The sequence below is a fragment of the Harpia harpyja genome, chromosome 14, assembly GCF_026419915.1.
Source record: "Harpia harpyja isolate bHarHar1 chromosome 14, bHarHar1 primary haplotype, whole genome shotgun sequence".
NCBI classification, from domain to species: Eukaryota; Metazoa; Chordata; class Aves; order Accipitriformes; family Accipitridae; genus Harpia; species Harpia harpyja.
The window spans coordinates 15201220-15225777 of record NC_068953.1 but is presented as its reverse complement, the minus strand read 5'-3'; the positions used below and the strand labels follow the sequence as shown (position 1 = coordinate 15225777).

The following is a 24558-nucleotide window of genomic DNA, read 5'->3' as shown; positions in this document are numbered from 1 at the left end:
ACACACTGACTTTTTTTCTACCCAAAGAACTGAACAAAAGACTTCACTATGTGCGTCCAACTGTTTTAAAATTATTGGGGTTTTGTCAGAATAGAGAGATTTCAGAATAGGCAGAAATTCTATTAGTAAGCAAAAATCGCTTCTGCCTGTAAAATTGAACTATGTAAGGTAGTTTAGCCTGTTTGCAGCTCAGCGTCATTTTTAACCACACTCTTTTGAGTCCTGTGGACCAGATTCTATAAGAGGTCTACAAGAAGCAACTTAAAAACAAAAAAATAGCAAGCCTATTGTTAGTACACTTGTGTTGGTGTATGTCCATTCATTAATTGGAAAATCTTTAGGGAATCTCAAAAGGTAGCTGACAAATGCTGATTTGGTGTGTAGAGTAATCATATCGGCCTGCTAGCAATAAAATTTTACTGCTGTTCCGCTATAAAAGTAAATAACATAAGAGTCTTGTGCTGTGTTGTTACAATGAGTAATGACACAAAAGGATACATCAGTTCAGTGCAAAGCTTATCCTTTCACACCTGATACTACACATGAAATTGCTTATTGTAACATTAAAGCAGAGAATTAAGTTTCCTGAAATGTGCTTACATAGGTTGTGTAATCACAATCATATAACCATTTCCAATTTATCTATCAATATTTGATATCACTATTTTGTAGATACATATTTTTATATCCATAAAACTTTAATGGCTCCAAATGACCAGCTGTCTGAAACTGATCTTGGATTATTAGTAACCAAAGGCTGCTAATGTCTCATGTATTTGTTGCACTGTCACGCTCTTGAAGGCTGGGAATTACTCAAAGACAGACTAATCTGATACCAACCATGCTCTGTCCTGTTGACTGATTTCTTAATGTGACTTCTTTATATAGAGCAGCTACAGGCCTATAGTGAGAGACACACTGTCTACCATTGATCAGTCCAGACTCAAATCTGCATGGCTATCTTCAGTTTCATGAATGTGGTCTCAACTTGTCTGCACTTTTTCCTGGTGCTTGTAGAGCTTCCATCTAGCAGGTGCATCACCTTTGGCGAACCTCCTTTTTTAATTTTTTTTTTCCTCTTAAGGAAACTGAGGAGCCTGTAGTGGAGTGCCAGGAGTGTGAGACTGACACATCCTCCTCTAGAACTGCAGTGGGCTCGTCAATGACCTCAGGGGACCTTGGTGACGTCAGCTCCTTCTCATCTAAGGCCTCGAGCCTCCACCGTACATCCAGCGGAGCAAGCAGTGGTCACTCTGCCACACACAGCGGCAGCAGCAGCTCAGGGCGAGGAACTGGAGCTGTCAAAGGGAAAGTGTGTGGAACAGAAACTGGAGAGTTTGCTTTACCCATTGGCAGAGGCGCCTTAGGAAAATTAAGGTACGTGCAGAGCCTTGGGAAAGGAAGAATAGATACTTTACAGAAGTGAACAGCTGGCTTGGGTGGCATGTGAAGCAGGGTAGACCCTAAACCAAGAGTTTTCTGGGAAGGATCTGGCTTGATGAACAGAAATAAGGAGATAGTCTTTGCTTTCACCTCTGTTCTTCCTAAAAGAGTAGTTTGTTTCCTTGTGACACATTGCTTTGCCTAAGCTTGTTTCAGTTTAGCAGCAATGAGGCAAACTTCTTGACCAGTTGTGAGATCACAGAGAAAATGGGGGGATCCTAATGAGCTGGCTTCTCTTTTCAGAACAGTTAACTCAGAAATTCTCTAGCCCTAGGAAAGGAGCTGGTCAGCCAGCATCTCCGCTCAGAGTTAGCCAGGCAGGAGCACTGCCTTGTGAGGAAGAGGAGGACTCTATGCCTGGCACTCGTCAGGGTGGCAGAGTACCTGTGACACCTCGTGGGCGAGGAAGAAGAGGCCGCCCACCATCTCGAACAACAGGAACAAGGTACCCTGGAAAAAGGAGACTGTAACTTTAATTTATGGCGGAGTAAGAGAATGGGGAGGTACTGTCTTAATGTGACAGAGGAAAAGGAGTACTCAATGTTTCAGGAGCTATTTTTTGGTGATAGCATGTAGCAGCTGCAAGCATCTCACCCAACTATTCTTTGTTTAGTAACTGTTTTTTCTGATCCTTCTGGGACTGCTTTTCTTTTTTCTACAGAGATTTAGCTGGACTGCCAGGTGTGGAAGATCTCTCAACTACAGCATCACCTGAGGAGAAATCATTTACTCGTCCGGTTCGCCTGCCAGATGGAGGGGAGAAATCTGACACTTCTGGCTTCTGTGCCTTACGTCGAAGTGACTCTCCAGAAATCCCATTACAAATGGTGACTGGTCCTTCGGACTGTGCAGACTCATCTTCTGGGAGCAGCTTTGTGGGCCTCAGGGTTGTAGCAAAGTGGTCCTCAAATGGGTACTTCTATTCCGGGATGATTACCCAAGATGTTGGGGCAGGAAAGTACAAGCTGCTCTTTGATGATGGATATGAATGTGATGTGCTAGGAAAAGATATTTTACTCTGTGATCCTATCCCACTGGAGACTGAGGTGACTGCACTCTCAGAGGATGAGTACTTTAGTGCAGGTAAGAGCAGTGCTTGAGCTCCATCCTTGGGTTTTCTGAGTTGCTGAATGAAATGGGAGATGGACGCTTGTCCAGGAGGATAAGAAGCCTGGGTATAGTTGGTTAACGGGTGTTATTTTCTGTCTTGTCAGGTGTGGTGAAGGGACACCGGAAGGAGTCTGGAGAGCTATACTACTGCATTGAAAAGGAAGGCCAGAGGAAGTGGTACAAACGAATGGCTGTTATCCTGTCTCTGGAACAAGGAAATAAGCTCCGGGAGCAGTTTGGGCTAGGTCCTTATGAACCTGTCACCCCCTTGACCAAAGCAGCTGACATCAGTCTCGGTAAGGGGAGGTGCTGTTGAGCTGCCGGCTACGCTGTTCTGCATCTTGTGCCTTTATGATGATTCTAGTTCCTGATCTGAATTACCAATGTTTACATCTTTCTGGGTATTCAGCAATGCTTTTGGTACTTCATAATGGGATCTTTGAGATCCTTTTATTCTTTTGTCTTGCTCAGAGACTTAGTGGTGTTGACTGGCTTGTGGAGAGTGGCCTGCTTCTAGGACAGTGATGCTTCTGTACTCATTTACACTTGGATGGCTGCTATGATACAAACTCTTCAGTCATACTGGGAGGAAAAGAGACAGTCAGGGTACAGGGCTTGAGAAGAAAGATACACAAGCGAGATCTCTTTTTTATTTGTTTGGTTTTTTTCCTTGCTCTTCTCTGTCAGAGGGTGGTAGTGTGTACCTTCTAGGTACTATTGAGTTTAGCCACCTCTGTGCACCTAGGTATAGTGAAAGCTTACGGAGTTAGGTGACAGCCAGTGACTAGTCTCTGCATACTATATTACAGATAATCTTGTGGAGGGGAAGCGGAAGCGACGTAGTAACCTTGGTTCTCCCAGCACTTCCAGCAGCAGCACAACTCCCACTCGTAAAGGGCAGGAGAGTCCGCGCGTCCCACCAGGCACATTTTCTGGGAAAAGGAAACTTGTTGCTTCTGAAGATGAGAGATCCCCAGCTAAACGTGGCCGCAAGTCAGCAATAATAAAGCCTGGTGAGAACCTTATTTTCTGCTCTTAAACTTACATTCAGCTATTTCTTTATCTCCCTGGTATTTCTGTAATTGATCTTTCCACTTGCCATAAGCAAAAAGTAGATGAGGCTTGTTTGTTTGCCCTGCAGGATTCGAGACTGATTCTCCCTGGATGCATTTAGCAGCCAGATATTTTTAGTACAGTCTGAGTACTTACCTGCCATCTTTTCAGTTCTGCCTTTTAGAAATGTTGTGACCTTAATGTTGTCATTTGCCTCTCTCCTTTCTTCTCTTATCTGTTTAGTCAGTTCTGAAAGGCCTAGCTGTTAAAGGGACCCTTCACAGCAGTAAGTGTTGTTTCAGGATGTTGATAGACTGGCGAACATTGTCCCATTAGTCATTCAGGTTTTGATTTGAAGACTCTGCAACCAGAAAAGATCCCTACCTATCCTAGTGTAATCCTAACCCAATCAGTCCTGCCTCCCTCTGTCTCCTCCAGTAAAATAACTTAAGCTGAACACATCCCAGGGTCTTTGTGCTGAACCTGACTTTTGAGACTCATGGTGCTTCTGTCTCTCTGCAGGGGCTGTGAGAGCTGGAGAGTTTGTAAGCACCTGTGAAGGTGTAGATGCTGTAGACCCCCCAGTACTGGAGGACCATCATGGACCCTTGCCTCACAATAAGACCCTCTTTTTGGGCTATGCCTTTCTCCTCACCATGGCAACACCCAGTGACAAATTGGTCAATCACCAGAAGCCATCAGATGGTCCCACAGGGAGTAGTGAGGAGGAAGAAGGTGAGGCAAATCTTACCTATTGCATTTCCAGGTGGAATGCTGTGGCTTTAGGAAAAACACTGGATGCTGTCTGATCAGGCATTTGTGTGAGTGCTTGTTTTACCCTTTTGCTCTTTAATCCTTTGCAGAAAGGACCTAAGACTCAGTCTTTGTTTTAGAGAATTTACAGCCTGAAATGTGGCAAACATCAGTGATGATCATAGGGCTGTTCAGCAAGTTAAGAAAGGTGTGAAAATTAGTGAGATCAGCAGTCTCAGAGTAGTATAATATGAGAAGGAAGGTTTTGAGATAGTGCTGGGAAACCTAGGACTTGAAAGCATGAATGGGTTGCTCCAGTTTGCCTTTGCTAGGATCATGTTTCATGCAATGAACTGCAGCATGAAAAAGGTAACAAGGCGCTCACTTGGCTAGTTTGGCCAGTGCTGTGCTTCCCTTTCCACTGCTGTTTTGGGTTTTTTGGGGGGGTTTTTTGGGTTTTTTTTTGTTTGTTTGTTTGGGTGGTTTTGATTCTTCCAAGGGTTTTCTCTAGAGATTCTTGGGAGAAAGGCTGGGGTCCCTTACTGGAATGGATGAGGGCTCTCTAGACTGAGGAGTGTACGGACATAAGCGGATAGATTATAGCCAAAAATTGAACTTTCTGTTTCTGCTGTAGAATTTTTAGAGATTACTCCATATGACAAACATTACATAGCACAGCAGCTGCGAGCAGGAGCTGGCTATATTCTGGAAGACTTCAATGAAACCCAGGTAAGGGCTCACTAATCTAGAACAATAGTCACAGAATAGTTGACATTGGGAGGAATTTCTGTAACTCTTGTCCAATCCCCCTGCTGAAAGCAGGATCAGGTAGAGCAGATTGCTTAGGTCCTTATCCAGTTGGGTTTTGAGTATCCTCAAGGATGGAAGCTCCACAACCTCTCTGGGCAGCTTGATCCCATGTTTGACCACCCCCAATTTAAAAAAAAAAAAAAAAAAATTAAATGGAATTTCCTGTATTTCAATTTGTACCTGTTGCTTCTTGTCCTTTTAGTAGATAACACCGAGAAGAGTCTGGCTCCATCTTTTGTACACCCTCCTATCAGTCATGAATATGCATTGATAAGACCACCCAAGCCTTCCCTTCTTGAGCTTAAACAAGCTCAGTTCTCTCAGCTTCCTCTTGTATGTCAGATGCTCCAGTGCCTAGATATCTTAGTGGCCCTTGGCTGGGCCTGCTCCAGTATGTCTTGTGGTTTTTGTTGTACTGTGGAACCTAGGAGTGGATGCAGTACTCCAGATGGGGTCTCACCACAGGTCTGTGCCTCAGACAAGAGCTCTTTGCTCTTCGCTTACTAGATCTACTTGGACAACTAATTTCACTGTCACTTTTACTTTATATTTAGATTTTTAATAGAGAGGGTAAATTGTTCTTGAAGCATCTCGCCTGAGGCTGCGGAGTCTTCTCTAGTGACTTACTGAGTTGCAAACTAAAAGATGAATCTTCTCCTTTGTCTGAACTAGAAGAGATAGTTTTGATAGAAAAACTACTAGGCAGAGTTTTTGCCTGTGAACTGCATGGCTTGGAACAGGTGATTGCTATAGGTACTCCTGATTTCAGAACCTGTTTATCTAATTCACCTTTCACATAATGTGGCTGTGAAAATCAAGGTTTTGATTGTTTTCTTCTTTATAGTGTTTAGCAGCAGGATAACTTCTGGGGTTTTTTTTGCAAGCATTGTCTCCAGTTTACATGTCCTTTTATTTCCCCTGAAGTGTAATGCAGCATATCAGTGTCTTTTAATTGCGGACCAGCATTGTCGAACTCGGAAATACTTGCTGTGCCTTGCCAGAGGGATCCCTTGTGTGTCTCATATCTGGGTCCATGATAGCTGTCATGCTAACCAGCTTCAAAATTACCGGAATTACCTTTTGCCAGCTGGCTATAGCCTCCAGGAGCAAAAATTGCTAGAATGGTAAGTGCCAAATAACTATGATTTGAGTCCACAGACCAAGGATTTAGAGAGAATTGTTATGTTTGGGAGGCTCTTGAATGTTACAAGTACTGAAGATGTCCCTAGTACTGCTCCCCATGCTTTCCCTTCCATATAGGAACAGCACTTCCATCTCTTTCCTTGGATTTACAGTGACCTCTAACACCAAGGTACATTTGGGTGCCGTATACAGAAAAGACAGTTTCCTGAGAAGTAGGAAAGATGTCTGTCTCCTCATGAGGAAGACGGAATTCAGGCAAGGCTTCCCAAACACTTGGCTGACTTCTCCAATTGCTCAGAAATGGATAAAGGAGAGCAATATTACTGCAGTTTCCTTTTCCTTTGGTATGTTTTGAAGCCAGCTTCTGCATTTTCTACAGAGTCCAATCCAGTCTGTTCTAAGAGTACAATTGTCAGGTCAGACTCCTCAGGCAAGGTGAGGGGTGGACAAAAGCAGTTTGTAAATCTCTGGGCTTTGGGCAGGAGACTGATGCCTGCCTGCCTGTTCAGCCGTGTCAAAGCAGAGGCATTTTGGATATGCACAGAAAAGATGGTTCAGGGTTAAGAAGGAGTTTAGCCTAACTTTTTGGATTTAGGCTGCTGCACACAACCCTCACCAATGTTGTCTAGCTCTGTTTTACTATCTGTAAACAGAGGATAGTTGCTCCAAGTATTTCAGGAGGGTTGGTAAGAGAACAGGTCACTGTATGCAAGATATTCAAAGAACCAATATGGGAGCCAATCAGGTGACTAGAAGTACTAGATAATGGTCCTCAAATAAATTCTCAGACTACTGGATATTCTTAGCAGTCTGCATTTCTCTTTTATTCTACAGGCACCCACGAGAAAACCCATTCCATAACCTGAAGGTTCTCCTGGTGTCAGACCAGCAGCAGAACTTCCTGGATCTGTGGTCTGAAATCCTCATGACAGGGGGAGCAGCATCTGTTAAACAGCATTACTCAAATGCTCACAACAAAGGTACTCATTGGCCAGTTTCTTGGGCCTAGTATTTGGGGATCCCATGCCACTGTGGTCTCTACTACGACTTAAAACCACTTAGGATGGTTTACAAAGTTGTCTATAAGCATAAAGGAAGGGAAAATGCAGACACTAGCTCTCTGCTTGAATGTAATCTAGAAGATTACATCTAGAAGACCTACCTTCCAGAGGAGATGCTGCAGCAATTCAGGACACAAGCTGTCAGCTACCAGCCTATGTTGAAAGGGGGAAATAGGCAACAGTTACTCCTGGACCGTCTGTGGGCCACTAAAATTGTGCTTCCTTGTCCTTCTGAACTCAGCTGTCTCTCCCTCTCCATATGGGATGTAGGCCCTCATACTTGCAGCCTGAGGTCAGGGCTCATGGTTATCTAGTCCTGCCTGTAACGTTGGCTACTGGTTTTCTGTTAATTTCTATCTGGACTAGAGGGAATCTTATACTTGCCAGGTGCAGTGTTGTTGTCGAGCATGTCTTAACTTTTTACAAAGAGAATTCACTGGCTAGGAATGAGAGGACACGGAAGAGAGATTTGTAGTGGTGAAACACACTGATCTGCTGCTGCAGAGAAGATCTGTTTTCTTCTTTTCACCTGATAGATGCCTGTCTTTCCTCCTGTGCAGATATTGCTTTGGGTGTTTATGATGTGGTGGTGACTGATTTTTCCTGCCCAGCTGGTGTCTTGAAGTGTGCAGAAGCTTTACGGCTGCCTGTTGTCTCGCAAGAGTGGGTGATCCAGAGCCTTATTGCTGGCGAGAGAGTAGGCTACAGCAAGCATCCAAAATATAAACATGACTATGTCCCCCACTAAACTAAAACTTTGCCCTGCTGTCCCATTGTTGTGCAGACTGTGTTTTAATCAGGTTTTAAATGTTTGTGTAATTGAACAGTGTGCATGAATTACTGTATATAGTTTTATCTGCTGGACTTTTATGATGAAATAAATGTTCAATCTCTTGTGGTAGCTGTTGGGACTGTCATTTATCTAAACTTATTCCAGGGCCATGCCTCCAGAGGAGGGCAGAAAGAAGAGAAATGCTTACATTTCTCTGAGCTGAATAGCACTAATATTCTAGTTTCAGTAAAGACTGGCCTCAACACAAAGACAATTATAAAAGAAGGGAAAGGGGTGTTCTCAACTGGCAGCCTATATTTTACAGAAGTGAATACCCTATGACCAAGTTCAGCACTTCTTTTTGTTAGAGTAGCATGTTGCGTACTCCTCCAGCTTGCTATTGCTCCTTTCCATTAATTTCATCAAGATGTTGCTGAAGCAACTGGTAAGAATTTCTAGGACAAAGTGCCATTTTGCTTTGGCTACCTCTCTTTTTTTCCTTTTGTGACTATGGGTATTAACCTGCCCTAGTGCAGACTACCTAAGTCAAGATATAGACACAGGGACCTAGGACAACTCAGCTACTGGGAGACTGAGGTGCAAAGAGTACGTAACTGCTGTGTATTTTTGTTTAAATGGTAATGGGGTAAATCATCTGCTTCTGAGCTGCTGCATTCACAACCAGGCACTTTATCTTAGTGGTCAACTGGCATAAAAGGCAACAGCTGAGTTTGACAGCTCTTCACTCCAACAATGCTATAGGCTAGAGGTATACCCAGGTCTCCCTCCAGCCTTGTACACAGTCTTTACTCACCTGCTTCAAAAGTGTAAGTCTTTCTTGATGTTTATTTTTTCCCGTATTGTTTCCTAGCTCAGTCACCTTCTGACTGTGTTGGTCTATAAATCCCACATCCAAACTTCAACAACCTTTCTCCAGTTTTCTAGCTTTTTTCATGGTCACACGGTTTTAAACTTTGCATCAGGCACAGTCCTACCACAAACAGCTATAGTGCATTGAAGATGCCAGGCCTTACACTTGCTGTCTGTTGTTACTGTGTCTTTCTGAGCGAGCAGAGATTCCCTCCCCACCCTGCTTCTTGAGATATGCAGCTTTGGATACTGTGAAAATACCAACCCTCTGAGGGGAAGGCTGGCTTACTGGCAGCCTTTGTGTTCAAATTTCGAAACCTGGTACTATACCGCAGTGACGGACCTTCTACTGCTGCTCATCCAAATGGACTTATGGCAAGATAGTCTGTTTGTTACAGCAATGCTAGGAAATCTTAGTAACATGCAAGAAGTTCTGCCAGATACTGCTTTTCATTGAAATAGGATGCTGTGCCGCTCTAGTCCCTTTGCACTTGGGTGCAGACATTGACAATACTCCACATAACTGCATGACAAGATGGTTTTATTTTGGTTCAGTAGGATAGTCACTAGCAGTATTCCAAATAGCCTTCAATGAAAACAGTACATTTAGAGCTGGCATCCTAATTGAGTTTCTTCCTAGTTTTAGTTCTAGCATGCTTTTCTGTGAGCAGAGGGAGCTTTGTACTTTGAACAGGGCAAAGCTACATCTGTCTTGATGTGCGTAATTTTAGCACACAAAATCTATTTTTAGAGAAAGCATGTCACATCACTAGTGGCTCCTTTACCTATACAGATATGCTAGAACAGTGCACTGTGTAAGAGATTCTTCAAATCCATTCCTTCTTCCCTCCCCCTTCACCTCAAACGGCTATTGCAGTTGTTTCATTTACCTGCAAGTATGTATTTGATTAACAGACACTGTACTGTAAATCAGTTTACTGCACAAGTGGAACTTCTGAATACAGCCAAAACTTCATTCATAGTCAAGAACAATAGACTACTTCTTCCATACTCCAACTTGCAAAGGATCATAGTCCAGCTGAAGAGTCAAGACATGATAATTGTTGCTTTTTCACTTTCTGAAGAGGCACAGACTGCCTCCTTAGAAGCATTTATAAGTATACGCAGGGCTGCAGAAAGCATGTTTTTACTAGTGGCAGAAAAAATGGAGTAGCTTTCTGCAGTCACTGGGCAGCCTCACATAAGTGGCACTTCCTGCCAATTCCTTCTGAAATGGTGGTTCACCAGGCAAGAGCCAGCTACAGAGAAACTCAGTTGAGTGCAAACTCTCCAAAAGCACCCATGTCCACTGCTTGATGGGTCATTGGTCACAGCCTGAAGAAAAGGTCTTGGTACTTAAACCCCAAAACTGCAAGAGAAGGGTACAATATTAACTACATGTTGAAAAGAATGCCCTTTATCAACCCACCTGAACATTCTTCAGCCAGCATGAGCTAGCAGCTAGTTCAACTTTGTGCCAAAACAAACTCAAAGGGGAGAAAGCATATGAAAGACAAAAATGAACTCATGCTGGCTTGTTTCGTTTCTGTCATAGTATTTAGCAACACTTTGCTTCTAATTGTTTTGGCTTACACAATAAAAATTACTTGTGATCATTTAGATCTTCAAGTACCTCAGCACAATGCTACAAGCAACCCTGAAGGTATTCCTACCTGCCCAAAGTTCCTCCAGCCTGGGTGTAGTATTTGTTATAATCCAAGCGTAGCAGCAGTTGAGCTAAGTCAGAGTTTATCTGATGGTTGCGAACACTAGAGAGAATCTTGAAGAGAAGTGATGACTGACGACTGAATCCCTACAAATTAGAAGAAGTCAGTTCTGGGCATTCTCAAGAGAGAAAGCAAGCACGCAAGCCAGCCTTTCATCTCTGTTCCTTCCTAAACAATCCCTTAACAGCCTGAAGAAAAGAATCCCTGCAAGAGAAGTGCTGCTTGTAGTCCAGTATAAGGTAAGCTGTCAGCTGCGAAAATTATTAGGTGTTAGGTATCCAAAAGGAGGGGTAGAGGCACCAACTGATATCCATCCACCTCCTTTCTATTCCAATAGGGTAATTTCTGCATATCTGCCCATACTCTTCCTCTCTGTGCACATAGAATTTTAAACTCGGGAACAGTTGATTAATTAAAATCATTGCAAGCACTCATATAGAATGTCTCAGCTTAAACTCACTCCTGTTATACAGCTGTTAAAGCCAAGATGACTGCTTAGGCAAATGTTTGCATGGGAGAAGAACAGGTCCATATAAACATAGATTCACCTTCACCAAAATACTGAGTTGTGCAGCTCCCCGTTCATCTAATGGGCCCAGATTCTGACTGACCAGAGAGCAAAAACTGTGACAAAGATCCAGAATTTCATTTAAGCAGTGGAAAACCTGCATAGGATAAGAAGTAGAAAGTAGTAGTTTAAACAAGAGTTCAAATGCAGACAAAGCTGTTCTTAGTACCTGAAAAATGGCAGTGTTCATAATCAAGATGTTGCTGATACCATGTTTCTCAATCAGCAAGGAAGATGTTAAAGCACCTGTAGCATTTTTGTAAGGTTTTCTATGGAAAAAGGACTTAAATCCCCACCCCCAACCTTTTGCAGACATTACTGGGGAAACAGCAATTGGCATGAGCCATCCACATAGGCACAGAAGTTGAACATTGGCTTCCCTATCCAACCAGCAGGCCATTCTTGCAGCTTCAGGATTGAGAAGGAAGAATAAAGAACAGCAAGAGCTGTGGTTCAAGGCCTTGGTTTCACTGTTCACAAAACCTGGAATTTCTTTTGTATCAGTTGGTCAAGGACATTTGCATTCAAGAGCATTAAGAAACCCCAAATGCCTCACAGACATAACTACTGGAACACTTAAAAGTTCCAGACTGGATAATCAGTATTCTGCCACCTTTATACTATAGCCTCATAGACTGACCAAATAAAACAGTGGGAACGCAGATCTTGTCTGTTTCATTATTATTTGGGACTGTTATTGTGAGGCTACATGGTTTAAAAAAAAAAAAAAAATACTGGCAACACTGTAACATATTTTTGACTAAAACAACAATAAAAAAGACCCTTAAAGTCCACTCAGGAACATATCAACTATTTTTATCCTCTAAAGTGTAAGTAAGAAAGGGAATTTTTCCTAATCTAATGAATTTCAGAATGAGTCCCACAGGAATACAGTTCCCAGCACTATGCTAACTAGTACTTTAATAAAATTGCCTGTGAGAAAAATATAGCAACAAAAATGAAGTTAATAAGGTTAACAGAACACTGGAATAATCTTGATTTAAAATTGCCAGGAATGCAGCATCCACACTTACCAACTGTAAATTAAGTGATCTTAATTCAATTATCTGTTCTAGTTTATACCTGCTTTATTCCTAGAATTGTAGTCTGTGCTCTGCAGGAGATTATGACTGATCTGTTTTAAAAGAGATGGTTTGTCCTATCTGTTCACAAAAGGTGTATTTCTTAGGGCAGTTGGAGAATTTGTAGAAAAAGGTGAAAACAAGACCTGCTTACAGGTTTTAGGAGGATGAAAGACTGAGCCAACAGGTTACTTAAGAAATGATCATGAGCCAACCGTATACTCTCAAAATCTCGCGTGGCATTTATCTGCTGCAGAAGCTGTGAGAACTGAGATTCCAGTACATCCACCTGATGGATATGTAAAGAAAGCTCATTAGTATCTTGAGGAATGGGAGTACTTCAGACCAGCCAGAAGTTTTCTGTAAGCAACTTACTTTCCTTATTGCTACTCTTACCTTAGAGGCTGAGGATCACCTTCTCTCTGCCTCCTGAATGGGGACTTATATACAACAGCAATACATAATGGGGCGACACACACACAATTTTTGATGCCTAAGTATTATCTAAGTAGAAAGGGAAATGGTCACTTTCTTTAAGATTAACTATTGAAAAAGTACATAGCTAGCATGTAAACAAAGGTATTTGATTGTAGTCATCTCTGAATTTTACACTGGGAGATAGTATTTGGAATCTCAGGGCAAAGGCTGCAGTGCAAAAGCTCAGCCACATTACTCTGGAGAATTTAGAAAGCCGGGTCCCCTCAATTCACCTGTTATGGCTATTAACAAAATGATATGCAATTCTCACAAAATCATACTACTAGGAACTGGTGTTTACATTTGAAAAGTCTCTTTTTTTACTTTAAAGTGTCAGAATATGGCTTCTTTCAATTCTTAAAAAAAAAAAACAAACCACCAAACAAAAAACCCAAACCAACTTGTCACTTAACTCAAACTGGAGTTCACTTAAAGGGGCAAGGGAAGAAGCCAGGATGGTATCTTAATGATGCTACTTCAGAGATGACTGTGGCTTCTCACAAATATTTAGTAGCACTAGAGAACCAAAACTCCTGCATTTCCAGTAACACTCACTGATTCACAAGTCCAGAAACTTTGTAATTGTAGCACTAAGTCTGGGAACTCAGAAAAAGTTCTAGACTTGTTCCAAAGGAAATCCTGATTTCCTTAAGTTACAAAGAATCTGAACCCTGAAAGGCAGGACTTCAGTGCTCCTCCCTCCATTCATTTCTGCCAGTTCCTGATTAACTGATACAGTTTACCTTTCTCTATAATCCTGACCTGCAGATAATACTGAAGATTGTCCACGAGGAAAGCCATGTGATCCCTCAGACGCCACTTGATGGCATCAGTTCTGTTAGATTTCAGGTGTTTGCGTTGCATCTGGAGAGCCCAACAGTGCTGTAGCTCAGCCTGGACTCGTCGCACACTCAGCAGGTATTTGAACACAACATTGTACCTACAGTCAAAAAATACAAAGTTGTTTAAGATGAAAATCTTCCTTGGGTGCTGGTACTGGAGAACATAACTGCAAGATGGAAAAAGAAACAGGAGGTGGCTGTCTGCCAGCAGACAGGGTGGGTCAGGTGATGGCCCATCTCAGAGTAACAGATTTCTGCTTGTATTGGTCACTGACCTAAAAAATACAAAGTTAATTTCACCGTCAGGAGGGAAGAGCTGACAATGCTTTGTCAAAGTAGCACTCTATAAAATAGTGCAGATTTGTCAGCATCTTGCAGGTCTTACTGTCATTAGAACAAGTATCCTCAATATGAATAAGTGGAAAGAGTCATTTCACAGTTCAAGGAGCAAGATAAAGTATTATAGCTCTACCTTTCTCTCCATGGAGAGGAAAAATCCCCAATACACTAGTGAGTGCCTGAGATCAGGGAACCTATAGATGAATATACAAAGACCATACCTAGTACTTACTTCTCCAGAACAGCAGGAGTAAAGAGAATGTGTAGTGGCCATTGAACTTTGTAAGAAAGGCCCAGAGCTGCCCATCCAGATGCAGGGGCTTCACGTGGAGATAACTCCCGGGAAGGCCCTTCACGAGTCTGAGAAGTATCTGAAAACAAATGAGGTGCTGAATTAAGTCATCTTCTTAGTCAAGACAACCATGGCAAGGAAGAAAAGGGGAAAGAACAGAATAAGAAGAGCCAAAGCAGGCTAGGCCATCACATAGGGCTCCAAAGGGAACAAAGTTATTATTTCTTTAACTTCAGAGAAGGGTCAGTAATAAGACTTGAGAACAAGATCATCATCTGCCCTCTTAACTCATGACTAAAAATGCAGGTAGATACCTTTATGCTCCTTTCCATGATACTCAATGGTTAAGTGAAGCAGGGGAAGAAGGTTGTCATCATCTAACAGCACCTTATGAGCAGACTGTTGAAATGCAACGTTGACATCTGACAAGAAGAGAGCACAGATAGTAACACAAGATGATGCAGATAGTGCTAGTTTTGCAGCCATTAATTATTTATGCTAGGCCATAAAAGACTACGCTGACATGCTATTTCCACTAGTTTCATTTAATTCCAGTCTCAAATATGGAGAGAAACCTGCCATCTGAAAGTTTCTGAGATGTTATTTTCACCTACTCTGTGAGACATTCTAATTCACGAGTGCTGTTTCTTTCAAAACGAATGACAATATCTGGAGGATAAGATAGAGCTCTTCTGTACTGGACGTGGCTAACCATTTTGCTGCTATACCACAGCAAGGACAGTTTGGTAAGTGAATAAGCAACACTCACCATGTTCAGTTACAGCCGTAGGTGGTGTTTTTAACATATGCTGTGCAGTGTCAATGAAGGCCTGAAACAGCTCACCTCTTCCCAAAAGATAAAAGTCTTTTATAATCTGTGGAGATAATTTTTTTGTGTATAAGCATATCAAAAACTGAGCAGAAATTTTAAGCATCCTAGCTAATAGCATCTATTTTCATTATTGCTTGGACAACTTCTGCCATTTGAAAACACAGCTGGAGATCTCTGAATTTCATCCAGTGCCCAAAAAGTCTATGCTGCCTTTGCTTCAAGATGCAAACCATGAAACCACATACACATACCCCTCTAACTCTGTCTCTGCCCAAGTTCTATCACTCTGTGCTCATTCTTGAGACCTGGAAAATGAAAACAGCTTTACCTAAAACAAGAAAGCGTAGAATCCAAGACAGTAAAGTATTTAAAGGGAAAGAGCCATTAAAAAAGAAAGAAAGAAATTTAAACTGCTGTAGCAAAAACAAGCTAGCAGTTACATTACCTTCAGTTGTCCTAGTAAATCTGATTCCTCCACCATCAGTTTCCAAAGATGCTAGTGAGGAAACAAAAACCAAACAAAACAAAAGAAACCTCCTCTCAGATTTATCTACACCCATTCAGTGAGAACAGTAGCTGTCTTAAAATACTTATGATGCATACAAAAAAGCACCTATATAAAATGCTATATAAAGCACAAGACAACAAACTAAGAATCCTGTGTGTAGGCAGCCCATGCTACTAGTTAGAACACTCTTGATGTATACCAGCAAGAAACTCTGCCTAAGAAACATGAAGAACCATGACAAAAAAATAAGTAAATTCTTACAAAATCAGTTCCACCCTAGCTTTGTTCTCACTTCTGTAACCTCCCCATCTTCTCAGGTTCCCCCCCCCCCAAATTAAAAAAAGATTAAAAATTGCCAAAGCAAAGCATTTGTCCAGCGAGACACCATCTAATATGCTGAAAGCATGATGAAAAGTTCTGAAGTTGTTTCAAGTGAAATTAAAAAAATACATAAAAATTCCCTTCTTTCCCCCGTGAAAGCGTGTAGTATTTGTTCATGTCCTTTTGTCATTAGAAGTTGGGGTAACATGAAGCTCTGAGCCCCATAAGAACATGAAAGCTATCTGCAGTGTTCACATGCTTGTTCAATCACTGATTCTAAAAAGCCCCCTTCTTTTCCCAGTCATTCACAAAACTGAAGAGCTCCTCAGCCTGTACAGTAGCTATCCTTCCTAGGATCCTTACCTCAGCAACAGTGCTCCGTATCCAGTCAACCACTGATTCAAAGTCCACCAAACTAAAGAGCGGTTGCTGCTTGAGTCGATGTAGCTCTGCTGCAAAAGTGTCCTCCTGGTTTTTTAGGATGGAGCCTGTGCAGCAATGAGAAAAATGTTTTGGACAATAAAAAGGAATACTATTTGGAGAAGAGCAGACCCCTTCCAGCACAGTGGGGCAGAAAGGCTGTCCAGGCAGCACCATCTCAGGTCTGGTGAGGAATGTGAAGTTGAGGAGGCCTCAAAGTACAAGGTACAAAGTTTCTTGTATCAAGGTACAAGATTACTGCTACAAGTACAGTTACGGTATAGACACTTGACATGGCAGTGCTGCAGTATCAGTAAAAACCCAAAATATTTTCTATGTAAATGATTGCCACTAACAGCCCTTTTCCTAGGACTGAGCTAGATCTTTGAACTCTCAACTTTTCTGTGACATTAACCAGTTGGTTTAGTTCTCCACCTGCCCCTGCCCCTTTCAAATCTACCCTACTGCTTGAACTTGGAGATTATTTTTTTTTTAACCAACTAAGCTAGAAGACCAATTTCTTTTCACCTTGCTTCTGCTAAGGCAAGAAAACAGTCCAATTTAATTGGTCCTTTGTTCTCTGCAATGTTGCTCAAGTCATTTGAGTACTTCTGCCTAGACAAGCTCAAGATAGAGCCTCCACAGCAGTCCTCCCCAATTGGTGTAGGAATATATTTCCAAAACCACCTCCAGTATGAATTTATCAGGCTCTCAAAGAGAACCATCAGTTGGAATTGTCTCTCTCTTGCTGACTTAAAGGCTCCATCTTGATAATTTGTCTTCCACTGTGACCTTTGGGACCACCTTGCAATTAATCTCGTTTGTGGATGCGTTTTAATCCTATGGCACCATTCTGCAACATACATACTTGGAGCAAGCTGTGTCCTTGTGTCTGTCTGCACCCTTCAGGGACAAGGATGCAAACTGAAAAGAAAACACGACCTTTGCTATTGCTTTATTTATCCAGAGCAAATCACATGGTGACTTGTTGCTGGAAACTTGGAGACTATGTTTGGAAAGTGTTATTATTTACTCATCCTGTTCTTATACCACTCCCTTGGAATCAATCAGAAGCAGAACACTGGGACCACTGCTCTGTCCTGGCACAACCATCTCTACGTTCTGAAGAAATCAGCCGATAGTCAGTGACTGTTGAGGAATTCGTTAATACAGCATTTTGGAAGATACTTGTCAGTCACTCATAACTGAGCAAAGACCACAAGGAAGATGTTCCTTACCTTTTCTGGTCAGGTTAACATTTTGATTCTCAAACATCTGCACAGATTCACCCACAAAGAGGATTTTCTCAGCCACCCGCACAGGAATGTATGAAGGCAGCATTTCTACTCGCAGAGAAAACTGTTTTAGAGATGGAGCTAACATGTTCTCCTCCTCAATCAAGCGCTGTCAGAGACCCCAGGGGAAAGACATCAAGCAAAAAAAGTGTGAGAAAACCAGGCAGAAAAGGTGTATAAAGGGGTGGGGGAATCCAAGTACATTGGAATTAAGCAGAAAGGTGGCAATCCTAATTTGCATTGTTTAAGTAAGCCTGCAAACTTCTTTAGACTTCCAGTACGCTAGCATATTTCCCTAGAGAAGATACTGCTTTCATCAGGAGAAGCTAATACTTTGTGGAATAGCAGCAAATTGGCTCTGCCAAAGGATAATGTTACATCAGCAAAAGGAATTTTTGTTGCAATTCATTACATTAGGTTTTTTGCATCCATAACAATGTTAATTAGCAGTACCAAAAATAATCCTCCCTTACACCCATTCCTATATGTTTTAACACTGCTAGAACACTTGTGATATAGGCCAAATGTAAACACCTCCACTAGTAAGCAAACAGGTTAAAGATCTGAATGCTTCCTAGCATAAATTAAGCAATTTTCTCAGTTCCTGCAAAAGGTGTTTAAATCAATACAGCAATCATTAACTTTTTTCTGAATGTATTAATAAAGGACTCCCAAGTACGGAGGCAAGACTTTCCTTCAGAGAAGTAATACTGATTATTTCATTTGGCTTTCTTGTTATTGGAGAATTAAGTTCATTAGTCCATAATCCAAAAAACACCATGCTAACAAATTTTTGAGAACGTTTGCCACCTACAGAATTCTTCCTTTTAATAGGAGAGTTCATTGTACTGTATACTGATGTTAGCAGCTTGGCAATTCTTTTCTTAAGATTCTTCTGACACTTTTAGATGAGGAAATACCCAAGTATTTTATCGGTCTATCCCATCAACACTCAGGATTTCTTATTTTACTCTCTGACTGAAGAATTGCCAACACTGGTAAGTCAATAATATTGAAGAAGAGAGTTAATTAGGCTCTCTCGCTGTCATCTTCTTAATGCCTACATTTTCCACCATGGATCTAGAAGACTCACCAATTTTCACATTATTCCTATATCTGATATAGTGAAATAATAGATTTTTCACTAACTGCCTTTTAAAGTTCCCCCTTGTTTTCACCTGTGTGTAGTCTGTCCTCAGCAGAGACTGTTTGTACAGGGCACCTAATTAGTATGCAACACGGTGTTTCAGGGGTGAATCTTCTGTGTGTTCACAGCCAAGGTGCATGCAGCACACTAACACCATGGGTGCCCATCACATGTTTTCTCACAGTAAACTAGAGTATGAATTTACAGAGTTGCAGTTGCTCCCCACTGGCGCTCTAATGGTATGCCATCTACATGAGGAGTTACCACATTTCACCAGTATACTGGCAGGTTGCTCCCTTGCTTAACTTAGCACCCTGGACATGTTCTTAGCAGCCTCTTGACTCTCGCATAGCACATTTTACGCAGTAATGTCAGTAGTATTACCCTGTTAGGTAACATTTGCACAACAAATGGTTGTGCAAGAAAGGTACCTGACCCAGCTGCCAATAGAAAGGGTGAAAGTCAACACCCAAGCTCCCCACACCATTTCCTTTGCAATTGCTCACACTACCACCAATGCCTATGTTGAGCAGATCACAGTGTTGACCATAAGGAATCAGAAAAGAGTCAGTCAGGAGCAGGGTGAGTACAGCAGTTCCAATGACCTGACATCAGCATCTACAGATTCCATTCTGCCCTGAGATTACCCAACTGTGCCAAACGATATGTCTCTGTCCTTTATGTCTAGCTACAACCTATTACAATATTCTGTCTCAATATATGTCCAGTCTAGCATAGCTCACACTAAAGCAGAAGACATTTCTTCTTTAGTTCCCTAAGGACTGAAGGATGACAAGCTATGACTTCGGTCTTACCAGGTCCTGCAGTTCTCGTAGCTGTTTTCCTGTAAGTCCCCCAATTCCTAGGTCATCATCATCTTCTTCGGGTTGGCTAGGGACATTCCCAGAAGAGGGGCCCTGTTTGATAAAGAACTCTTCATGTTGGTCTAGTAGCAATCCATGCAGCATCCAGGCAGAGAGCTGCTTATACATGACTCCATGACACACAGCCAGAATCCTGAGGTCAAGAGAAATAGACAGTGGGACCTTTGCATGCAGTGATCAAAACCTCATTGTTCATCATTCTGGAAAGTCCAGTTAGTCAGCCAGGCAATACGGCAAGTGCTAAATAGCTAATGTGGAATTTTAAATTTTTTTTTTTTTAAACAGAGAAAGGTGGACTGATCACTTGCAAAACTGAACTAACATATCCTCTGAATATGTGACTTTTCCACTGAGATCTGCTAGTATACCAGAAGTATAAGTAAGCTTGCAGTGGCTTCCCAGTCCTGCTGTTTCTACTCAATTACCATTTCAGCATGAACACAAGTTGTCTTTTAAGTAGTCTGACTTTCTCCCCAAGGACATACAAACCTAGCAACACTCACCCAGTCACATTTATCCTTTTGAAGGATCAAAACCCAGTAACAGGTCTACCACAGGCAAAACAGTTCATGTAGACCTCAAAAGAAGAAAAAACATAAGGTCTGAACTTTCCTCAGCCCTAAGTCCAAAGTATGGAGAAAGCCTTAATTCCTGCTGTAAGTCTGCTTTAGATAAATAATGGGGACTGTGACAGTTTTCCCTGCATGTTATTCCTACTTCTATATCATGCAAGCCTGTTTTGCATGTACTGTTTTCAAAAGTAAGATAAACACTTTGACACTAACTCCAGTTACTACAGCAGAATGAAATAATAGCTTTACTGTATCTACATACTTTTCAAGAGCACTGCGAACTGGAGGCAACCCCCCACAGCTATGTTTGTGGACTGTCTCCAATATCTGACATCCATGAATCTGCAGAAAGAAAACATGTTTAGACCAGGTCTGTTATTTGAATCTGTACTGACCTTTTCAGACATTTAAACACTATGCTTTGGCTAACAAGAAAATGCCTTAACAAGCTGCACAAGTCTTACAGAAAGAAAGATGTAACATACTCCATCTAGTGAAGAGGCCTTCTATGTGTGGCTCTACACCCAAGCTTCTCTCAAGAATTTCCCTTAAAAAGTAAGCATCTCTGGATTCTGAACACATTAGCTTCTGCCCCCCCCCCCCCCGCAAGTGACGGTGCGAGAAAACAGACTCAGAAAAGAAGAAATTCCAACCAGTAGCACCTTGTACTATGAAATGTATTGTGATTATAAAATGCAAGTAATCAAAGATCATACTGATAATGAAAAAGTCAAATCCAATGTAAATGGATTTGCAAAATAGTTATTCAATACTTACAGTAGTACTAGGAATGCAGCACCCATTAAAGGTCTGGGATGGGGGCAGAAAGAACTTTGTTAGCTAAAAAGGAAACTTAAGAGAAACTAGCTACAATTTTACTGTACCTTCTGAGTCTTGATCTGTTCCACCATGACCATCACAGAGGGGAAAAGTAACTGAAACTGCAGAACCAGGAGCAAAAATATTTAATTAGGTTGCTATGCAAGGGAGAGAGAAAACCTATACTTGAGTAAGTGTGGACAGCAGCTGATTAAAAAAATTTAATGAAACTATCATCTTGCTTTCCCCATAGATTAGAAACATGAAATCTCTAGGAAGTATGTCCTCCCTCCACTGCACCAAGATGCAGTGGACACAGGCAGTAAGGAATATGCAAGGGTCAAGGTAGAGGACCTAAGCTTTGCGTCAAAGTGCAAGTGATCCTCTGAGCATGATTAAGGGACTACAAATGTACAGGCGTTGAAAAGACTAACCTGTATTTATCCCACCCACTTTCTTATTAGACTCAAGGAGTGATAAGAGTAACCAAAGAGCACTACCTGTTTATTAACATGACATACCTGGTCCAAGGAGTAATTAACATGTGAGATGGAAAGATGCGGGTCGGCCAGAAACTGTAAGAACAACAAAGCAATTAATGAAAATTAAAATTAGGTATGGGTAAATAAAAAAGCATGTTTGGCTCTATATTACAAACCTTTAGTTCCCACAGCTTTTTTTTGCTGCCACGTATTTTTGGGCCGTGTCCCATTTTAGGCTATAGCAACCACTGGATGGTGACAGTAGGCAAGATATGACAGCTGCTAATCTAGCAGAGATTAATCAAAACCTTTACAACTGAAAACAGAAGTCACAATAGTCTGAGACAGCACTGGGCTCTGAGGCAGATGGGGCACTTACTGAATTGAAGGCAGAAGGGACTTAATGCTTATTTGAATGAAGAGTCATGTACAGTGGCATCTCACAGGAATAATTTGGAAGCCACCCCTGATGTGGAAAGGAAAATACCTTGTCTCCTCTTTAGCTACTACTATTTAGCACATTAATTGCAGAAATGACAACGTTCCAATCTGTCAGCAGCAGGACAGCCTGACCTCCAAGTCTTTCTCCTTTACCTCTTGTTCGAGGTCAAGTAGTGCCTGTCGATATGGCTGCAGCACTGAATCAAGACCTGTGCAGAAGGCTCGCAAATAAATGCCATGTAATCCACTCTGGTTTTGCTGAGACGGATGATGGTCCTGAAACCGAACAATAAAATCTACATCAGCTCCCCAGTACAGGTCTAAAGAGTAATGGAGATGCTGTGCAGTGTTACACCAGCAGCCAGTGGTCCACACATGTTGAAATGCACCTTAGCCCACCAGAAAACGCCCAGAAAACAACCCAGAAGTTTGGCACAAGGAGAGTTACTTGAGCAGAGTTTTATTTAGCTCTTCTGGGGACATATGCAAGTGCCAGGAACCACTGGTAACTTCAGTGCTTCTTTGTACTTATGTACGCCTCTGGGATCTCAAAGCTCTTCACAAACTGTGAGGAGGACTCGCTACAACATAGGGATGAGCATCCTGTACAGTTCACAAACCCTGGCCAGTCTGCAGTGGCCAGAAATTACTACTGCACGCTTCTGCAAGCATGAGATTTTATATTTGGTCCATCCTTGGCTGTTCTGTGCCCTCCCTTATTTGCATCGCGCAGAGCTTTCTGGAGCTCTGCTCGGGGAAGCGCATTTGTTTGTGTTAGCGCGGATATGCGCTGCGGGACATCAGCTTGGCGGGACCGGCATCCGCCGCGCTCCGCCCGGGAAACAGAGCGGAGCGGAGGCCCCACCTGCTGCTGTACGTGTCCCGTGTACTGCTCCACGAATTCGGCGAAGCGGATGTAGTCGGTGCCGAGGCGGCAGAGCCGGTTCAGGACGCTGGTCTCGCTGGGGTGCAGGAACGGCAGTTCCTGAGAGACCTGAGGGGGGAAAGAGCGGTGAGGGCAGGGCGGGGCGGGGCACACCGTGGGGGGCCCGGCGGGCCCGGGCCGTACCTGCAGGCCGCCGCGCTTGCTCCAGGTGAAGGCCGCCCCCGGGTACCCGCTCAGCGCCAGCAGCAGCTCGTGGATCATCCTGCCGCGCGGCGCCGCGCGGGCTGCTGGGAGTCGCGCAAGGGCCGCCGGGAAGGGCGGGCCCGCGCGGCGGCGTCAGCGGCGCCCAGCGGCCCGGTGGGAGCGGCGAGTCACCGGGGGCGGCCGGCCGGCCGGGGCGGACCGCGTCGCGAGGGGCGCCCTGGCCGCTCTTGGGGCGCGTTGGCGTGCGGCGGGAGGGCGGCTGAGTACGGTGGGGGGCTGTGGTGGCAAGTGCTGGTCCGGAAGGTCCCTTCCAGGACAGCAGCGAATCCGCAGCCTTCCAGGTTGATTCTTGGTTTTGGTATGCCTTACCGGGTTTCTTTATCAGTTTCTCATGTTATTTGCCAGTGTTTTATCAATGCCAGTTTTACCTTTCTCCACCTACTGTATTGCTTTCCTTCACCTTCTCTCGTAACCCAGGTAGTCTTTTAATCAAAGCTGCCTACTTTCAAGATTGTGGAGTTGTCTAACAAACTGGTTTTTAGCAATCCCCTTTTCATTTTCTTTTTCCTATTTTTGGCAGTGTTCTTCCTCATGCCCATTTTTACTCTTCTTCATTTAGAAGAAATTAGTGTTAACTATCATAGACGTCTATTAACTGTCCATTTTAAATTTGTATTTGGCTCCTGATCAGCTTGTCACAATGAGGTCTGAAATGCAGGAAGAAGAACTTCTGTACAGGGATGAATAAGTTCCTAGTACATTGTCTCATTTTCTAAAGTATTTTTTCTTTTAATATAGTCTCTCTGACATGTATGCGTTGGCTGTCTATAGCTATCTTTATGTGTAACTTGAGAGCCCCAAGAGTGTCATTCTATCGTGTCAGTATAGCAACACTATCCTCTTTATATTGACAAAGCTTCTGTTGTCTGAATAAAGACTGAGGAATTTGGCTAGGAACTTGTTGTTCAGCATTGACGTAAATATCACAGTATACAATTGGGCCAGGAAAGCTATGTGCCGTTCCTGCTTTTAGGAAGCTGTATTTGAGATTTAGCACTGTTGGCTTAAATCTTGCAGTGCTGAAGTTAGTGGCAGTCCTTCCCTTGTTCGTAAAAGGCTTTGGTTCAATCCCATGCTGCTGACCAAAAGTTTTGTGCTAGCAGGTAGGCTTTGACTAATGCTGAATTTAAATACTATTTTCAGTAGATTATAAAGCTAAGCATGCTATAGATAGCTTATAGGTAGTTAAGTATGTAGTGATGGCTCAATAATTGAGAACATACATGAGAACAAATAGGAGACAAAACAGCATTACAAAGTGGATAAAAAGACAAGGAGTATGTACCACAGAAAAAAAAGAATCTTGAATTATCCCCCTCCCCCCTTTTTTTTGTGTTTTGTTCTG

The 24558-nt window shown here is 42.5% G+C and overlaps 2 protein-coding genes across 10 annotated transcripts in view; one reads left to right on the top strand and one right to left on the bottom strand.

The window, feature by feature from the left end:
• Positions 1 to 8274, top strand: part of TP53BP1 (tumor protein p53 binding protein 1) — a 31604-nt gene extending 23330 nt beyond the window's left edge. For 8 of the 9 annotated variants that reach the window (XM_052807807.1, XM_052807814.1, XM_052807808.1 and 5 more), the window contains 10 exons: positions 1085 to 1377; positions 1712 to 1888; positions 2105 to 2526; positions 2658 to 2849; positions 3363 to 3566; positions 4129 to 4341; positions 4994 to 5088; positions 6094 to 6293; positions 7147 to 7292; positions 7934 to 8274. In XM_052807807.1, the coding sequence (XP_052663767.1) occupies positions 1085 to 1377; positions 1712 to 1888; positions 2105 to 2526; positions 2658 to 2849; positions 3363 to 3566; positions 4129 to 4341; positions 4994 to 5088; positions 6094 to 6293; positions 7147 to 7292; positions 7934 to 8121 (2130 nt within the window). In that variant the 3' untranslated portion in view covers positions 8122 to 8274. Of the gene's footprint in view, positions 1 to 1084; positions 1378 to 1711; positions 1889 to 2104; positions 2527 to 2657; positions 2850 to 3362; positions 3567 to 4128; positions 4342 to 4993; positions 5089 to 6093; positions 6294 to 6464; positions 6657 to 7146; positions 7293 to 7933 lie in introns of those variants that run through there. The other variant, XR_008238252.1, reaches the window with a different exon arrangement.
• A 1265-nt stretch (positions 8275 to 9539) lies between these two features.
• TUBGCP4 (tubulin gamma complex associated protein 4) lies at positions 9540 to 23256 on the bottom strand. The gene is made up of 18 exons (XM_052808320.1): positions 23133 to 23256; positions 22929 to 23057; positions 22217 to 22339; positions 21662 to 21715; positions 21206 to 21262; positions 20584 to 20663; positions 19681 to 19882; positions 17662 to 17827; positions 16367 to 16491; positions 15620 to 15670; positions 15112 to 15217; positions 14657 to 14764; positions 14283 to 14421; positions 13632 to 13809; positions 12547 to 12681; positions 11291 to 11407; positions 10689 to 10828; positions 9540 to 10384 (listed from the first exon to the last, which is right to left on the bottom strand). The coding sequence occupies exons 1-18, from the start codon at positions 23208 to 23210 to the stop codon at positions 10372 to 10374; spliced, it is 2001 nt and encodes a 666-aa protein (XP_052664280.1). The 5' UTR covers positions 23211 to 23256; the 3' UTR covers positions 9540 to 10371.
• Between the last annotated feature and the right edge of the window lie 1302 nt (positions 23257 to 24558).

Bases quoted from the DNA above. Each gene is read 5' to 3' on its own strand.
- TUBGCP4 (XM_052808320.1), bottom strand. From the start codon at position 23,210: ATGATCCACGAGCTGCTGCTGGCGCTGAGCGGGTACCCGGGGGCGGCC. The intron at 14,765-15,111 runs GTGAGTGTTGCT...TCTTCTTGTCAG, and splicing joins TACGGCTGTAACTGAACATG to ATGTCAACGTTGCATTTCAA. The intron at 14,422-14,656 runs GTATCTACCTGC...ATTTGTTTTCAG, and splicing joins TCATGGAAAGGAGCATAAAG to ATACTTCTCAGACTCGTGAA.